Raw genomic sequence first — 18,890 nt, forward strand, 5'->3', positions numbered from 1 at the left:
CTCTCATATCTGTTAATCTCTATTTTTATTTATTTTTTTTTTTTTTCTATTTCAACTTCTCTCCAGCTGTGCGGTCAGCTTTGATGATTTAGAAGAGCATTGTTCAGAAATCATCAAGTCGTTCCATTACCCAATGCTGGAGCGGGCGAAGCTGCCGGAGTAGCGAAGATAGATCGGGGATCATTCAGGCAAGGAAAGAACAAGAGTGGCTAGCCACCTTAACTCACGAACGGGATTCTTCCGTACGACTGTTGTCCGCATAGAACCACAAGCCTCGACGGGCCTCTTGGGGACCCAAACCATCCAATATCTGTGGGAACGTAGCAACAATCGACGGTGTACGATATGGGCAAAGTCACAATTCCTCGGACGGTTCCATCACCGGCAGAACAGCCATCGCCTAGCCTTCCGCTATGCGCCCTCGTACGTTTCTTTCTTTCTTTCACTTTTGTGAGGCAAGAAGTAGCGAGACCACGGATGCATCCCTCGGGGCTTCCGTTAGATAACACGAGCCATCGTTTTCTGTCGGGCTCGAGAATCCGGCGTTATTGGAAAGGGGCGGGAAATGGAGCTGGAAAGCCGTTATAATCGACGAAATGTGAGGCGAGGCTACACGGCCCGCCTAGCAGCCAGCTCCTAGCGACGGTGAATTTTTAAATTATTACGCAGTTTCAGGTTTAATGGCGCTAATAATAAAAAGACTATAGATATCCAGCGGCGTCGTCCCGCCTCCGGCTTCCATATATACCGGACCGAGAAACGCTGGAAACTTTAACCGCCTCGTGTTCGTCGCGGTGTAAACCTCCCGATTACTTACGACGACTTGTTCCGGGCCGAGTGAACCAGGAAGATAAGATATACTATTTTCACCTATTTTCTCTCCTCCGTCCTTTGTTGATCTTCCCTCGCTCTGCTAGCTCCGGTTCACCGAAATCCCACGTCGAATTTCACCCGCTAGGTGGACCTCGGACTGGCGCCACTACCGACTTAGCCCGAAGTTTAATTTAGACCCAGCCTTTCAGTCTGGCACCGTGCATTGGTTGCTTCGGCCAAACTGATCTTTGTCGGTGGTAAACTTTGTCAAAGGTCTTACGCTCGCTCGCTCGATCGGTGTCTCAGAGAGTCGTACGTCGACTCTAAGGCCAACACTCGCGGCAACAGGTGTAAGCGTATAGCCGGTATGTAGATACACACATATATATATATATACATGTATGTATATATGTATATATATTACAGGCTGCGTCATATCGAGCGAGACTCGAAATGTATGCAAGGCGGTTGATTCGGCGGGAAATTAAGCAGCGTGGATTTCCCGCGCATATGGGGAGGAAAAATTTCGTGGACGCGGCAAATGGGTACGGGGGGTTTAGTTGACAATGCCGCGCTACCATCATCCACCGTAAGGACGGTGTATATGAGGTTGAAATTTTCACAGTTCACAGCAAACGCCCAAGGAGAATTCCTCCCGGACTTCTCTGATGCTCGAAATTCAGCGAATCGTTGGGCTCCTTCCATCTCCTCTTAACCGAAATATCCTACCGCGGTACTCACATGCCGACGATGACGCTTCGAGTGTGAGAGGCTCTTTCTCAGCCATGAATTTTCACCCGCAGGCAACACGTGCGCCAAGATCCCCAGCTCCTCGCAGCCTTTGTGAGTTCCTTTGCGGAAAATTTTCCAGGTGGGGGGAGTGGGTGGCTAATATTTTTACTCTATTTATTTTTATCGAAATATCGGACTACAAGGGTGTAAACAGAATCATAGGAATAACAGTAATAATTTTTCAGTGACGGATACCGCATGTTTTTAAAAATTTGATCGATCGGTCGTTCTTTAAGCTGTCCTATCTTTGGAGCGCGTAAATCGTGATAGAAATGTAACGGTGAAAAATGCCCGCGGCAAACACAGCGCTGGGGGGACAAAAGGGAAAAACAGATAAAGAATTTCCGAGTAATGATCAAACTAAAAAATAAAATAAAAGTAAGAAAGTAATCCACTCTGGCCATTAGGCAAGGCCTAAAGTTTCCGGGTTAAACCTGAGGAACGAAGCTAACGACCTGATAACTGGGGATAATTTTATCGTTCTCGAAGGAAAAGAGGATCCGGGGTTTATAGTGCAGCAACGCCGACATAAACGGAAGCAAAGGAGAGTGCCGTTGCGTATAGCTGTACGGGTTGTATCAAATTAAGTAACTAATCGTGACGCATGAGGCCAGCTGGAAAGTTAAACCACTGTGCACCCAGTTTCTGTTCGCGAGGTAGCGGCTTGGGAGGTAAAACATTTCCGGAACGATAATCAGATTAATACATATTAAGGATGAGTTCATAGTTTCAGCCGTTGTGCGAGTGTTGCGTATTACGCCGCGTTCCTTATTCCCATTTAGACCCGTCGGCCCGTGCGTGTTTAATTAAAAGGTCTGAATGCCGTTGATTTTATTTTTTCATTTTCTTATGTAACGATTCACACCTCTATGGACTGAAAAGGTGTGCAAGGGCTGAACGGGTAGCTGCGGCACTGCGCGAATGAGTTCGAATAAGTGTGCGAGCAGAGCAAAGAAACACGTGAAATGCCTTAGAATCGTAGCAAAGTGTATTGGTATAAATAATATAATGCCGTGTACTGCACGGCGAGTAATAATAACTCGGTCCGAGGAAGGAGTTCGCGCGCCGCTAGAAGTTTGAAATTAATTATTTTCATTCCCGTTCCACTAACGAGCTCAAACTTCTATTTCCATATCGCAATTAGTCCTAATTAATGAGCTCGGATAAAAAATTAGCTCGGGCTATAGTCTATAAAACTTTTTTTTCCTCCCTTCCTTTAACGGCCGCGCGAATTATGGATCTCTGTCCGGTTGGTTGGGGAGGTTCTAGACACGATTGGCAGCATCGTCTCGGTGCGAAGCTAGGCGAACGAACACTCGTGAAAGTAACGGGCTTTACCCCCGAAACGACGCCGGAAGTGGATGAATACCAGCAATTATTTTTACCCCATCTGGAATATTCAACGCCCAGTGTGTCTGTCCCACCGCTCGGCTGTTTCCTTCGGCTCATCATTCGTATATTTACTCAGGACTCCACGGTGTCTATGCGCGATGCTTGTACCAAGAGTAGGTATGTACATACGATAAAGTATAACCAACTAAACAAACTGTACCGACGATAAGGTTATTGTTGAAATTTCTCTAACCATACAGATTATCATCGCATTGTATGTATACTCCTATATTTGCACGTAACGCAAACAACCAAGGGATGCCTGGTGCATGGCTCACCATATGTGGCATGGCATAATTATAGGTCCGGACGTATCTCGCGAGTCCATCGTCAAAACTACATCGCGCGTCCCTCTGAAAGAAATATAATGCAATTGGCGCCCGAATGGGGTGAGCATCTTGATTATTACAGGCTAGCGCTTTTTTTGTTTCTCCCTTTTTCTCTGTGATAATTCCTGACCACAGGGATGATGGAAAGCAGTTCCTGCTCTCTGTGAGATGAGAGAATTCACGTAGCGCTAAGCACACACACTTGTCAGATCAAGTTCTCTTCTTTTCTCCGGCTTAACATTGTGAAAGAAAGAACGTCGGTCCATTACCGCATCATCTCTCCGGTGTCAAGCCGTTCCGTGACTTAGATACCACATTAGGTGTCCACTTTACTTTGAGTGTCCAAAAGGTTGGCACGAATATGAAAGCGTCGAGTTCGAGCAATGCTTGGGGCCATAATGCGCGTAGATTTTTTGCCCATTTTTCTGAAGAAAAAAAAAAAAAACTGGCCATTCAGTGAATGTTTGTAGCAATGAAAAGTCTGACTGATTGTGGAGTAAATTCGTCCTTCCAATCTCGATGAAACGTCGCCGTTACAAAGAATTCCCAGCAACGAGGGAACGAGCAACAACTTTATGATATCAAATGAGGAACAGCAGAAACAGGAGAAGAGAAAATACATGCGATAAGTAGTAGAAACGGAGTGAAACAAAAAAACCCCGTTTATATGCGAGAAAAAAAAGTACCTATGGAACGAGAAAAGACTAAAGGGAAGAAAGAAAACAGGGTTAAGAAAAATGAGGGAAATAAAGTCCCTCCATCACAGCCGGCCGGGGAAACGAGGTAAAAATAAAGCAGTTCTCGTTTACTCGTTAATATAGTTGCTGTTATCAGCGTGTTTCCCGCGACGATCACTCGGCTCCGGGTTGCGATTATAGTTGTGTTATATCTCTGAGGCAGCGAAGAGACAATCTCGTTCTTTCGCCCTCTTCCTCTCACTCGGCGAATCCGCGGGATGACGGGACCGGAGCTTAGAGCACAAAGAATCCCACCCCCTTATTCGTCAGGGTAGAAAGAGGATGACGAGAGGGACTGACTTTAACCCTGGGAAAATCACAACGAGGAGAACAGTTAAGCGGGGGCAGCAGCAACTTTCCCGGCGACAAGACCGAGCCGCCCCCGCGTGGATGAGTCTCTCCCAGTCGACTAAACAAAGGGGGCAAAAGAAAAAAGATAGCCCCCTTCTCCCAGAAACTGCTCGTTCCTACAATCGTTTGTCATCGCTTCAGTCAATTGAGGCAATGTCTGGAAAACAATGGCGCCGACTACAACACTCGCCCAACAATTATTGCCCTTGGGTACACGCGGAGCTTACCAACAATCGCGATTCAGCCCTCGTTGTTTTGGTACGAGAAAATCCCGTTTCCTTCGCTCCGAGGTAAGCCCTCTTGCCTCGAGTAGTATTACGGACAGTGGTAGGGGAAAACCGTTCGAAGAAATGAATGAATATTTATCAATAAGCAGACTCAGACGCGGGGACCAAGATACATATTTCAGGGTCCTCGTCAAACGGCTCGTTGGAAATCGGATTTATTTCCAAAGCGTGCGAGTTATTGCTCGGCTTAACCTAGGGGATGGGTTTTACAGATTACCCCGTCCTCTTTGGGGGGTGGGGGACGTTCGATCGGGCTTTGACTTCGGCTGGCTGCACAGGGCAGAGTTGCTTCTGCTGCCGCCGCTGCTGCCTCGGCTGGCGGTGGCAGTGATGGTGGAAGTGAGGAGCGGGGTAAACAGCTATAATAGTAATTAATTAACGGGGAGTGCTTCGCTCGGAGGGTGAGCGTATAATCTCATTTTGGTCGAAGCTCGAGTGGAGAGAAACGGCGAAGAGAGAAATGGAGGGGAGAGCAAAGCGGAGCAGAGATGAGACGCAGAGAATTCTGCACGGAAGGAGGCACGATGATAACTTTACACTCTCTCTCCGACGCTCAGCCGCTGCGAAGAACCCGTTGCCAGCCTACGGCAACCAGTTCGCAGCCTACTCGAGTGGTACACTAACTTGGCTAACGCGCAGAGTTATGTCAACTTTGCTTTACATGTACGTTGGAGTTGAGTAATTTCTCGTTTATCTTCCGAGCGACTACACGGATATCCCGCACCTCGAGCACCGAGCACTTCCCTTCGCCCCGCGTTACTGTTTGCTTAGATTCCGTATGGAATGCCGCTCGTCTCGGTCCACGCGTTCTCCGCGCCTTCCACCATATCTCTGGCTCTTTTTACCCCGAGTATACGAGTACGAACGCTTCGCAGTCTTCGAAACCTTTTATCCTGTTCCCCTGGTAACTCTGAACCAGAAAATCACTCGCTGACACTAACCGACTTTGAATTTGCTTTTCAGACATGCTACGAGATGGAGAGGTACCTGAAGGACGAGCCTAAGCTACAGTCGTACAAAAAATTACCCACGGAGTTGGACACGGCGCCATGGAACCTCTTCAGAGCGCCCCCCATTTCGTGGACAGCGTCGACGGGGAACGCAAACGCGCAGTTCGACTCCCCGATAAAAATGGAGGTAAGAAACAGTAGCTCGAGCGGTACTAGGATTCTTGTTAGTACACCTTTGTTGGAAAACGAAACTTTGTACAAATGGATCATATCCTCGCGGCTTGTCGCAGGTCACAACGACATCCGACGACAGAGATCCCCTCGGTCTTAACGACATAAAGTTCAGCCCGGGTGACCACAACCATGATCGACACCTCGACTCGCTCTCGATGTCGTCGGCGAGTTCGGCCTGCTCCGCCCTCTCCTGGGACAGTTCGCCTTCGCTATCCTGCAGAGCACTGATCCTGAAAAAGGAGCCAAGCGAAGACCTCGAGGAGGATGAGGAGCAAGAGGTGTGCACGAACCGCCTTTCATTTCTCTCTTTGCCTGGTCGACAAGTAGTACTGGTAGTCCTCGGGAGCGAGTCAAAAGCTAACCACACACCCCCCTCTTCTTGTACCCTTTCAGGAGATCGAAGAGGAGGACGACAGCGGGTGCGAAGGCGAGGGCCAAATCCTGACGCCACCATCAAGTCCCGAGTCTGGTCAGGGTCACTCGAATTCGAGTCACTCTTCCAGCGGCAGTTCGATGCTGGACGTTCACCATCACCTAAATCTCCACGGTACCGGTGGCAGAAGTGCAATCGTCAGGGTGACGGCCAGCAGTCCACAGGGAGTGGCGAGGTGAGTTACAGCAACAACAGCAATTCACGTCGGTATCGAGAGCCAATTGTCGCAGGCCGATCTCTGATCCTTTTCCTCTGTCGTTCCAGACTGATATCCGTCGCGACGAACGGCTTTCCAACGGCGGTGGGTGCGCAGCACCAGCACGTCAGTGCGAATCCAGTCGCGGCGACGGTCGTCCAAAGGCATCACGCCCGGAGTCACGAGCACAGTCCACCTGACACGAAAAGGCGGATACACAAGTGCCAGTTTCCCGGCTGCAAGAAGGTCTACACGAAGAGTTCGCACCTCAAAGCTCACCAGAGAACGCACACGGGTGAGTCATTCGATACTTTCCATCAACGTGAGAGAGCATTTATCTGACTAATGGTAAGAGGGGGGGGGGGCAAGACAAACTAACGCCCGTGTCGGACCCACATATTTAAGAACCTCGCGGTCTACTGATCGTTGTGCTTTCTTACGCCGGTAAAAAAAACTCGCCGACGCGTCTGCCCGTCATTATCTTAACGCGAGGTAGCATCCTACTTCGGATGCTGGGAAATCTCAAGTGGACTTTATGATGATCTCCAGATCTCGCTGCGCATCAGTCGCTTCGGACGTTAATACTAGTAAAGAAAAATTATCACTCGAATTAACTGGGCTCTATTGAACCATTCATCGTCGCAGTTGGTTCATTATCAATTTTTGTCGTGAGTTTAGGTTTCGGACAAACACAGTACGATGTCTTGATTCCGTAATTTGTCACCATCGCGGTACGCATGCAGTACCTGCATTGTAATAGTTCCTTGTTCGCTAGTTGGCGAGGTCGCATTAGCTACATGCGGACATGGGAATTTCACTATTTACGAGTTCGTAAACAAGGGCGGAGAAATGTTTGAGGGAACGAGGGTTGGGTTGGTGGTGGTTACGAGAAGAAGGGACATACTGTTGAAATCGGCACGAACCGCTGGGGCCTGGAAGTTCGTTCGCTGGCACAACAAGACGGGGCTAGACCAAGTACTTTGAGAATCTGGGTAGTTTTCGGGGAAACCAGGTTGTAGAGAACAACGCGAGAAGACGCCGCGCTAGGTCCGTATAACAATGCGCAATTAATCACCGAGGCTGAATTAGGGACCGTGGGAGAATTTCCCCTCTTCAACGGCCAAGATCTTGATACAGGAATCGGTCGTTGCGCCTCAGGCCTCACCCTAAACCCGATGTAAACTCTCGTCCCGTGTCCCAATCCTCGCGTGGATTACCGCGGTGAACTTTGTCAAAAATCACCTTGCACGCTCAGGCCTTTTAGGCAAACCGGTCTAGTTCATTTCGCGAGGTGAATGCCCTCGATTATCGTTCACAAATTTCATTTAAATTCCAGCAGAGCCACTTTTTCTTGTTTCGCGTTTCCGCCGGTTCCACGCTCCCAAATTAATCTCTGACAAGGAGAGTAGCTGAAGTGTACCTCACCGATTTTCTTCATTTCGTTATGTCCTTGACGCGCATTAATAAACATTAAACCCGTATTTTTACTCCCAGAGCATGTATTACTTATTGGCATGGAATTGGCATGTAAAAAAATCCGTGTCCAATCTTTTTCGATGTAGATACTACAACGCAATCACAGAACTAATAAAATCTCTGAGGCACACCTCGGGTATTTTCCTTGCGGGGAAATTTCTCGAGAGTGATTGTGCACCCGTCTTTTCAAACCGCATGCAGGGTGACGAGGAATAGCAGCACCCTTTATACCCTTGGGTCGCAGGTTTCCCGGCGTACGTGTTTCGTTACGAAACTTTCACGGGGTTGGAAAGCACGGTTTATACGGGGAAAATACCTCTCGTGTCTGGCGATGATAAAGGATATTACACAGGTAGTTCTCACGTAGCTTATAACTCTTGGCTTGCATTCCGCTACCTTGCACTGGGGTAGGATAGTCTGTATTCCATGCCGGGAGGACAAGAGAAAAAGACAAGGGATCGTCGACGTACCTGCGAAGCGTAATTAACGAACTCTCGCGTTTGTTAGTTTTCTAAAATTGTAGTTTACTTTTTTCCATTTCTTTTTCTTTTTCTGCACGATGAGGATAAACTTTCCCACACCTGCAGCAAAGTGTAACTCTGTATGCGTGTACCTGGTGCCTTTAAATGTGCGTGATACAGCGGCGTACGGTTTCAGTTCGTTATTACCTGAAGGTGGGTAGGTATACGCATACAGACTAGGCCGAGACATGATACTGCGGATGCTGCTACTGCTGCATAAGTCGTGCGAGGTTGGTGGTCCGGGTATTGTGGCTTGTCTGGGATTACAGCTCGCGGATCGTTAAGCAGAACTGCTAACTACCGGATTATGCATGCTTCGCTCACTCGCAATTATCGCCGGAATATAGAGATATGAATTCGCGGTCGAATGGCCAAACATGCACATCAAGAATGCGACGCCTAGCGTTAATGTATCCGATGTTCAGATCGCCCTTGCGAGATAATTTCTACCACAACGAGGTAGCTCGAGTCTGCCGATCATTCGTTCGTTTGAAAAGTTGCGTTAGCGACTCGGAAGGAAGAATATCACTGGTGTTAAATCCCGTGTCGCATCCCGGGAGGAAGAACAGGGAACATCGGCATGGGGATGAGATTGAGGTTTGCGCGACCGCGTTTTCCGCCCCTTTTAGGTACCCTGGTGCAGACCCGATGCATCCACAGGGGGGTAAAGCCGGCCTGTGTAGGTACCAATGGCGGTTTTCTGAGCCGCGATAAATTTCTCCGGGTGTTGCGGTTTACGGGAAATTGCGAAACGCCCTTACATGCATGGCTTGCTGAATCTGGCTGCCGTTGCCGCGTTTCGGGCTTACAGTTGTCTGACTAAATTCCCATTGAATCGATGAAGAAAATCAACTCCGATTCGGTCCGGCTTCGAAAAGCTGTACGTAATTAAATTTCGCGTCTCGGAACCAGCCGGCAAAACATCGTTGCTCGTTTTCCGCAAGAAGAGAAAAGAGTCGACGGGTCATCATTGACGTTGACGAGCGCGTTCCACCCCCACCCACCCCCCAAACGAAATTATGACCTACATTGTAGGACACACATTCCCTCCGCTTCACGATCCCCTTGCCGCAGACGGAATCCTTGACTAGTCTTTTTTTTTCTTCATCCGGAGCGGCAGAGGGAAAATTCGAGGGGAGAAAGTGCAGAGGCAGGAGAAGGGGAACGCACCCCAGCAAATCGATACGAAAACTGAGGTCCTCGCGGGAAAATATATGTATAGGAAAAAGAGTTTGTTTAGGGCCGAAAGGTATAACGCGTTCGGAGACTTTTGGAATTTCCGTGATCGACATACGCTCTTGGGATGATGATGGGAAACGTGAAACTACAGACTTGACACTTCGCGTCGATGAAAACAAGAAAACTTTCAAGTTTCTAATTCGTGACTCGCGTCTCCTCGCCGAAAGTATCGTAGATAATCTCATGTAGAAAATATCGAACAAAACATTTGGCTGCAAAACAAATCATCTCTTAGTCATTTTTTCGAAAACAAATTTTTTTTACTTCTTCTCGCGAGTAGTTTAGAACAGTCTATATTTGTAACGTTCATTTTTTGCAAAATCTGTTGGAATTCACCGGAATACATGCTTCGTATGCTATAGATATATACGTACCTACTTTGTACAAAACGTAACTGAATTCCTGTTGGAACTCTGCTGGTGAAGGCGGTCGGCGACCGAGTGACTCCTTTTCTTTTATTCAATAGCCTCAGAACCTTTTACCAATTTGATATTTTTTTTTTTTTTTTTTTATGTTCAGTCTCTTCTTTTTCTATCCTCGCCATGCTCATCTGTTCCATTCCCTTTTTATTTCATTTTATTTTTCTGTTTTTCTTCTGTCCCCTTTCTCTTTTCTCATAGGAAAATAGTAAACTCTCTCGCAATCCGGTGTAGCGGTCCCTGGACTAAACCTGTTCTCTTCTCTTCTCGTCAACTAATTTTCCGGCCTTCTGAAGTTACACCGCAGACTTCTAATCACCTTATTTTCCTCTCCTCTGAGCGGCGAAAGACTTCGGAAAATAATTTCCAAACACTTTAACGTGCTTTAAAAACGGCAAATTTAACTTTAAAAACACTGAACAGGCTTGGGAAAATCTTTACCGAATGTTGTTTATTCCTGATCTTGACTCCAATCTCTTCATCGATACGTATAGAAAGTATCTGAATCGTAATGGGAGTAGAAGATGGGTGAAAAGAGTGGAGAAGAGGAGGGAGAAGTAGATGAAGAAAAAAAAATAAAAAAAACAAAAAAAAAAAAAAACAACCTGCAGGTATAAAACTAGTCCTCTCATTGACCCCGTTTGCGGAATGCGTTTTGTCCGCGTTCCGATGTCGACGGTCTTTAGAGCGCGCATTCCACATCGATAGGCTTCAATTTGCACTCATTAGGAATAGCCATACAATTAATTAGAGCAGACGTTAATTGATAGTGATTGATGATATTACACCAAAGCCGATGAAGACGGCCTGAATAATAATCACAGAGGTGACGTCATATCTTCGGTGATGATGATGATGATGATGATAATGCAAAGTTCCAACGAGGCCGCAAGAAGAAGTTAGAGTAGGGAATTAGATAAAAATATTTTCACAAAACTCGAGAGCTTTATTTTGGAACAATAACGAGGGTGGTAATTGGCCGCGAGCCTTTCCGTCGTTGTGCGTAGGGTGGAAAGTTTTAAGAGGGAGAAGTGAAGCCCTCCTCCTCACCTCGCGTTGTAGACACTTATTCTTAATTTTTAAACTCGGTTTATGCCGGAGGGCATCCCCCCCCCGGGGGGGGGGTAATTATAAAGATCTCGTTTTGGCATGCGGAGGAGGAAAACGCTTGTTTCCCCAACATATTAAACGCGCGCGTGTGTGCTTTCGTGTGTTGTACGCGATTCCGTGATAACGCAACTTCCACCGCCGCGTATTGCTTATCGCACTTCATACCCCGCCCCCGACCCCCAGTTAGGCAACAGCCAGTGGCGATGGGTTCGCCAACTGTGTTACACAAAGTCGTATTAAACAGCCCAGCTGCTGATGCCTGCCGCGTATTTCTCTAATTTTCCACCTCTCTGCCCCCGGGGGAGAACGAAATGAAAGTCAAAACCTCCCCTCCTCCTCTCTCTTCCTCTCCTAACCACGACCCTTATTCGTAGCGACGGAACTGCGATAACGATAATACCGCTAACACGCGTGCATCATTTTTCTTTTTCACCCTGTATTTATTCCGTTTCGTTTCACCGACGTCAAATCAATCCGGCCGTCATCCCGCCCCGTGTATACAAACCAATATGAACTTTCGGCTACCGGACGGTTATATAGGTCGCGTATACATGTCGCGGTGATAAAACCTCAGGCAAATTTGTTCATCACTCGATCTGTGCACCAGGGTTCGATCCATCAACGGTATTCAATGTCCATCAAATTTCCGCGCCTCCCTTTCCAGCGGAACAAAAAAGAAACAAGGCAAAGAAAAAAAGGGGGATAGAGGGAAGAGAATCAACCTGATTTCTGTGACAAACTAACTGAACTGAAAATTATTTGAATAATGCTTGTATTTTCATTTGTACTATGGTAAATTCATTCAAATCTGACAAATTTAATACCTTTTTAACTTTTTACTCCGTGGATCTGATTGTAAACCATGTTTTGAGGACCGAGATGCGCGTTGATGCTGAAATTTTATTTCACTTGAGTTCAGTTGGGGAATTAAACCAGAAGCGAGCTTTCCACTCGGAACACAGTTAATACCTATATTTCTCCAGAGTCTTCAACAGTCGAAATTGTGCGCACGGTTTTCACGCTTCCGATGAAGTAATTAAATTAAAATTTTCACCGCGTTAAATGTCACTTCTGTTAGTCGTGTATTCGTACACATTCGTCGTATACGGTACATGTATGTTTCACGTATAGTCGAAACATGCGTGGTTTTCACCCTCGTCGTAGCCGCTCACGGTGCAATTAACAAATTAGTACGGTGAACGTGTGGAATGGAAAATTTAATTCACCACACATTGGTAAGCGAACGCTGTACGTACGCGGAGCATTATGTCGCGGTGTGATATAATGAAAGTATTAAGTTCTGCATAAATTCTCGTACGTGGTCCGCGACGCCATTTTGAATCGCGGAGGGGTTGAAATGGCGGAAGTGTTGGAACGGGGATGGGGATGGTCTTCTTTCGACTAGGACGGCAATTTTTCTTCTCCGCTACGGTCTCGAGAAAGGTTTAACCCGTATATTGCGATGGTGAGTTAGAACGTCTAGATATCAGGTGACTCGTGCCCGCAGGCGTGAAACCCCGTTTTTACATTTTATTAACCTTAACCGCGCGATACGTCAGCTTGGGTCACTTGGAATTCACAATTTTGTTTCACATCTTCTTTCTCCAAGAAAGTTGAGTGGGTAGAAGTTTGAAAAAGTTGACATTTTTACTTGAAATATTGCAGGGACACTGAAATTCTTGCGAAAAAAAGCTACGGAAAAATTAATTCGATATCTTGAGATAGGGGTACATAAAGGAGGAAATAAATTTTTTCCCTATTCCTAATCTTGTTCTGAATTATAAAATACTTTTAAGAGAATGTTATATAATAAATGTCGGTTATTTTGAATATGTTCAAAACGCAACAATAATGCAAAAAAATTTTAATCCTATAAATGAATTGCCACTTATGGCAGGAACACATGTCTTGGAATTATTTTCGCATAGAACCAAAAAGTTTTTATGCAGCTGATTGCGGCATATAATGATGGTCAAAATTAGTGACATTTTACTCAGTCGGTAAAGACCGATTGTAGCATCCTCTTAAGTCAGTGTCTCGAGCACGTTGAACACAAGTCAGGCGTGAATAATTGCTGCGATACACATTCTGAGCGTACGGCAGTATTTCTCCTCGTCTGGAACGTCTCCTTAACTTACCAACCCGTTTCTCCGTTTTTTCAAACAACACCGTCCGCCCCACCCTGTCTTTAGGAGAGGTAAAAAAAAGGGGGGGCACGTAGTTGACTTTCAGCTTCCGGAGGATGTTGTTGACTTCGTATATATGCGTCGCGGTGTCTCGCTTGGATTTGTCAGCGTCGCTTCTTCGCAGTCGAGAAAAGGGTTGAGAAATAGAGGGGGAAACGAAACGAGGTGAAAATCGAAATTTAAAAACAATGAAACTAGCTGCCGACGACGTCGCGACTTCGTGAACGAGATGTATTAGGTGCCGCATAAATTCTTCCGTTTATGAGACCTCGACTCCCATACCTCGTCTCTTCTCTTCTCTTTCCTTCGCTTCGTTTCGTCTCGCCTTGCCTATTTTCTCCACTTGTATTGTCTCTCTGAAGAAAAGCTGAGACGTGTAGTAAGCTGGGTTATACGCCACACGACAGTCGCATGCGAAGCTATTTCTTCATTCGCTGAAGAATTTATTCATTTTCAACGTTTAACGAAGAGCTTCAGACCCGCGGTCTTTCATACCTCGCAAACCAACCCCGGAATAGGTATATATATATATATATATATATATATATATATATATATATCACCAGACACTTGTTCCCGTCTCGAGCACAACGATCTTGCCTATTCTTCTTTTCATTCTCCTCATCTTCCTATTCGTTCAACGAAACTGAAAATGTCTTGCACCTTGCGTCACGTAACTCAAGAAACTTGGTCTCGTTGCACTTTTTCCCGAATCTGTTTCTACTTTACCCTTATCTTCCGAAGGATATAAGCAAGAATTTAACAATTCGTGACAAAGTTGGCTGCAATATAACCCCTTTTTTTTACCCAGTTGTAAGTTATTCACTCCTGACCTCAGCGCGAAAGCTCATGCAAAAGTAAACCTTGGAACCGAGTTCAACGCATGTTGGTAGCTGCGAGTTCAGGATGAAAAGAGGAAGTAGAGTGCAGCAGGTCGAGGGTGGAAGAATAATCAGCAATAAGAAGCGTTCACCATCTCGAGCATTTGTAGAATATTGTAATGCATGCTAGCGGGTAGTGTATGGTGTGTATATTAATAATATAAGGGTCCCCATAAGTCCTGTTGCGTATGCATGGAACCTTGACATGAAACTTGAAGTCATACTGTATCACAAGTTGTAGTACGTGTTAATCTCTTCTTTATTTCAATGTAGGACGTTGTACACGCATTTTAAACATCGTTAGGTACAAATTTGGGTTAGGCAAAACGCAAAAAAAAAAAAAAAAACACAACGTCTGAAGCCACCAAACGAACGCATAGAAAGCATTTTTTTATATAAACCATTTGTCGTGTACATCAGGGACCGAGTTTGGGACAAGGTTCTTTCGATACCGAGTCTTTCCAAGATTGTAGTAAACCCCAGACTTCGAGTTTGAACCCCGAAGCGATAAGAAACGAAATGACCACGAGACGACGTCTGTCAGACGTTTCCTCCGCCACCAGAAACCATAAAATTGGTATCAATTTGAGTTCGTCTTGGGCGTTAAATCCCAGAATCGCGAAACGAAAGCTCAAACCTCGACGGATGGTCAGAGGATAGACTCGGGAGCATGACTGCAGGTCGGGTCGATAGCGACATTGTCATCACCTATACATGTGCAGAGGCGGCATCCACCACAGATGCCATCCAACTCAACTCCCTCGGCTTGTTAAGCTCGGGTAACATCACGCCACAGGTGGTGACCCGGTGCATTGTCTCGCTCTTTTCCCTCCCTCACAGCCGCCGATGTCCCAGTCCCGGAGTAAATTGATTATTTACGCTTTAATAATCAGACCGCGAAGCTACGTCCTCGCATCTTGGGGTGAGTGGATGGTTGGGGAGGGGTAAAAAGCGTTTAATTTTCGGCCCGCGTCAGGCCTCCGTCGTAGACCGATATACTGCAAGAACCGGTATACTAAGGGTGGCTTCTGTTTTTTTCCCTGTTCCAGGAGAGAAGCCCTACAAGTGCAGCTGGGAGGGTTGCGAGTGGCGATTCGCCCGCTCGGACGAGCTGACTCGCCATTACCGCAAACACACTGGTGCCAAGCCTTTCAAATGCCGGCATTGCGACCGCTGTTTTTCCCGCAGCGATCACCTGGCCCTTCACATGAAGAGACACGTTTAGAGGTCAGATACGACCCGGCGTACAAACCTCTACCTCCTCCTCCTCCTCCTCCTCCTCCTCCTCCTCCTCCTCCTCCTCCTCCTCCTCCTCCTCCTCCTCCTCCTCCTCCTCCTCCTCCTCCTCCTCCGCCTCCTCCGCCTCCTCCTCCTCCGCCTCCTCCGCCTCCTCCTCCTCCTCCTCCTCCTCCTCCGCCTCCTCCGCCTCCTCCTCCTCCGCCTCCTCCTCCTCCTCCTCCTCCTCCTCCTCCTCCTTCTCCTCCTCCTCCTCCTCCTCCTCCTCCTCCTTCTCCTCCTCCTTTTCCTCCTCATCGTACTCCTCCTATTCCCATTCCAATCGCGTGAAGAGGAAAATATCCCCACCACCGAACCAGGATGCAAATAAATTATTACACGTGTGGTACCACGAGGTAAAAATCCGTCAAGTTTGTCACTCGACGGTTACTTCGCAGTGCTGCGATGTATCGGAAAAACGAAGAAAAAAACAAGAAAAAAGAAAAAACGAAAAAAAAAACGCCGTACAATTCTTTTTTCGCATCTCGTCATCGTACTTGGATATTTCGTTCGTGGACGAAGAAGATTGAGACGAAAATTATTATCCGGGAAAGTGCGACGATGTTTTATGGACTTCTTATATAATATGTGTATAACAGTTACTGAGTATAACGCTGTGTATAGTTGTGTACGAACGCCTCTACGGCTGATAATTCGACTTTGTGTATTCGGTTTAGGTGTGAATCACGTTTGCTTTTTAATTTTTAATTTTTTTTTTTTTTTGTCATCAATTCGTATGCGTGTATGCGCGCGTGTATGCGCGCGTGTGCGTGTGTGTGTTTGTGTGTGTGTGTGTGTGTATGAGCGAGACTTACTGTATGCGTGTGTGTATATATATATATTATGTATATGTACATTTCTTTTCTTGTTTTTTACTAATCTTCTTTCACTCCATTTCGAATATATATATATATATATATATATATATATATATATATATATATATATATACATATATTACATATATATATATATATTACAATAATTTAAAGAGAGAAAGAGAGAGAGGGAGAGAGAGAGAGGGTGATTTTACTCGTTTCGCGATATTTGTAAAATCTATGAGTTGTTTGAATAATGTGATAAAATCCATAACGTTTATTTGATTTGCCATTTAACGAAAGGATGATATGAGACTACGTATCTCTGTCCTCGTTGGACCGTACTAAAGTGGAATATACTAAAATTTGTAGCCTTCAAGAACGAACAGCTGAACAATAATGAATACAACGCAGAGAAGTGTGTGTGTGTGTGTGTGAGTGTGTACATATATATATATATATATGTATATATATATATATGTACATGGCTCACACCGTGTTGAGTGCTATATATACGATACTGACGGAAATATGATAACAGTATACATATAAAAGTATAAAACTGAATTTAAAAAATAAATATTAGAAAAGATTCGAGAGAACTGAAAAATTGGAAGTATACCCTTAGCTGGTAATTGAAGAGAGAGAGAGAGAGGGAGAGAAAGAGAGAGAAATAAACAAGAAATTCACATCACGCACTTATAGATACATACAGTACATACAACAAGTGTAGTTTATCATGCATTGAGTAACGGGTAAATATTAATATAATACCCAAGTTTTAACTGAAAGAATAGAAAAATATACATATATTTATATACATATACACACATATTGCAGATCTATGACGTATGTCTGTATATACATATATGTGTATATCAATCACTGCCAATATTAACTACGTTAAAATATCTTCGCTGTCACATCGAGAAATCTGGGATTCCTGCACAGAAGTTTATACCACGCATGATACGGACAATTATTCAGATCTTTGTATCTATATACAGATTATACTCTCATCGTTATTATCTATACACACCTTCGCGGATATAGTTTCGTCTCTGATCCTTTCTTCGTTTGATTTTGAAAACGATATGAGGATTGAAAGTGAAAAAAAAAAAAGAAAAGATAATCAATTTTCGCACAGTATTCCTCCTTTCTTTTTAGTGATATGTATATGTATCATATATTATACAATAGGGCGATCAATGAACAACCAACACAACTCTCTTGACGACGATTCGTGCGAAATTCGTTGATAATTATCACGATTATAATGATGATAATAATATCGGTGCCAAATGCCATTTGCTTCGACTTAAATACGTATTATTTTCATTGCTTATTTATTTTTTTTCTTTTCGTTTCTCACTACTCACAATCACAATACCTAACGGGACAATCTCTTGAGACCTGAAAATCAACCGCGCATGCGCCAAATAATTAAATCTTATTGGTCGGCGAAATCTTCCCGCAGCGATATTCTGGTCCGCGATGCAGGCGGGCCAACCTACGCAAAATGTGGACGTTTCGAATTTTCAAAGAGCGTAAGCGTTGAATTCCGACCGATCTTTGAAGAATCGACTTTCCGACCCGATAACAAATGCTTCCCAAACCTTTCCGAGTCACTGCCTCAATTATTTGAGATTCTAACCTCGAAAATTCGTATAAACCACATCGCCGGCAGAAACAGTTTGACAGATGAAACTCGGGTTGGCCAGCCTGCCCGAACAGCGGATAAAACTCGCGCACGCGCGGTTCGTTTTCAAGTTTCAAGAGATTGTCCAGGTATGTGACGCATCGTGTCTCACAGTTTTGATAGAATCTGTATAGCACATAACCACGTATGAAGAAAAAAAAAAAATAAAGAAAAAAATACACCACGCGACTTACGATTAATTACAAAACTCAACAGTGAATTACTACCCATTAGGTTATTACCAATGCTTCACAATCACTGCTGTCTATAAATTTTAATAACAGGCTTCCACGCTTTTGCGGGCGTTGCAGTGAATACAAAAGTGTTCTAAAGGAATGTGAGTACGTACATTTATATGATAATACATTTTGATCGTTTTTTTTTTTTTTTTTTCAATTAGCTTCAGGCTTTTTCTGGTCTAATGAGTATGCATATATAACAGGAAAAAAGAGTAACGAAAAAATGAAAAGGAAAAGTATTGAGAAAAAAATTGATCGTAAATTTTATTTTCAATATCAATTGTCAAATTAATATTCAACGAGATATACTTTCATATAGGGTACGAAATCTCAATTGTATCACCGACTTTGAAACAATGCCGTAGAAAACAAAACAAAAATAAAAAAAAAAAGGGGGGGGGACGGAAAAATACACACAAGTGAAAAAATAAAAATAAATAAATAACTATTGCAGGAACATGTATACATTGTAATGTAAACTGAAACAGCGAAAGAATGTGTGATGGACTAAAT

The 18,890-nt window shown here is 44.8% G+C and overlaps 1 protein-coding gene across 1 annotated transcript in view; it reads left to right on the forward strand.

Moving 5' to 3' along the window:
* Positions 1-17,546, forward strand: part of LOC124175275 (Krueppel-like factor 6) — a 209,807-nt gene extending 192,261 nt beyond the window's left edge. Inside the window, exons 2-7 of the mRNA XM_046555340.1 lie at positions 5,665-5,838; positions 5,942-6,163; positions 6,279-6,493; positions 6,583-6,809; positions 15,396-15,640; positions 15,899-17,546. Of these exons, the coding sequence (XP_046411296.1) occupies positions 5,665-5,838; positions 5,942-6,163; positions 6,279-6,493; positions 6,583-6,809; positions 15,396-15,571 (1,014 nt within the window). The 3' untranslated portion in view covers positions 15,572-15,640; positions 15,899-17,546. The remainder of the gene's footprint in view (positions 1-5,664; positions 5,839-5,941; positions 6,164-6,278; positions 6,494-6,582; positions 6,810-15,395; positions 15,641-15,898) is intronic.
* Positions 17,547-18,890: the final 1,344 nt, after the last annotated feature.

Source organism: Neodiprion fabricii, chromosome 2 (assembly GCF_021155785.1).
Source record: "Neodiprion fabricii isolate iyNeoFabr1 chromosome 2, iyNeoFabr1.1, whole genome shotgun sequence".
In the NCBI taxonomy this organism is placed as follows: Eukaryota; Metazoa; Arthropoda; class Insecta; order Hymenoptera; family Diprionidae; genus Neodiprion; species Neodiprion fabricii.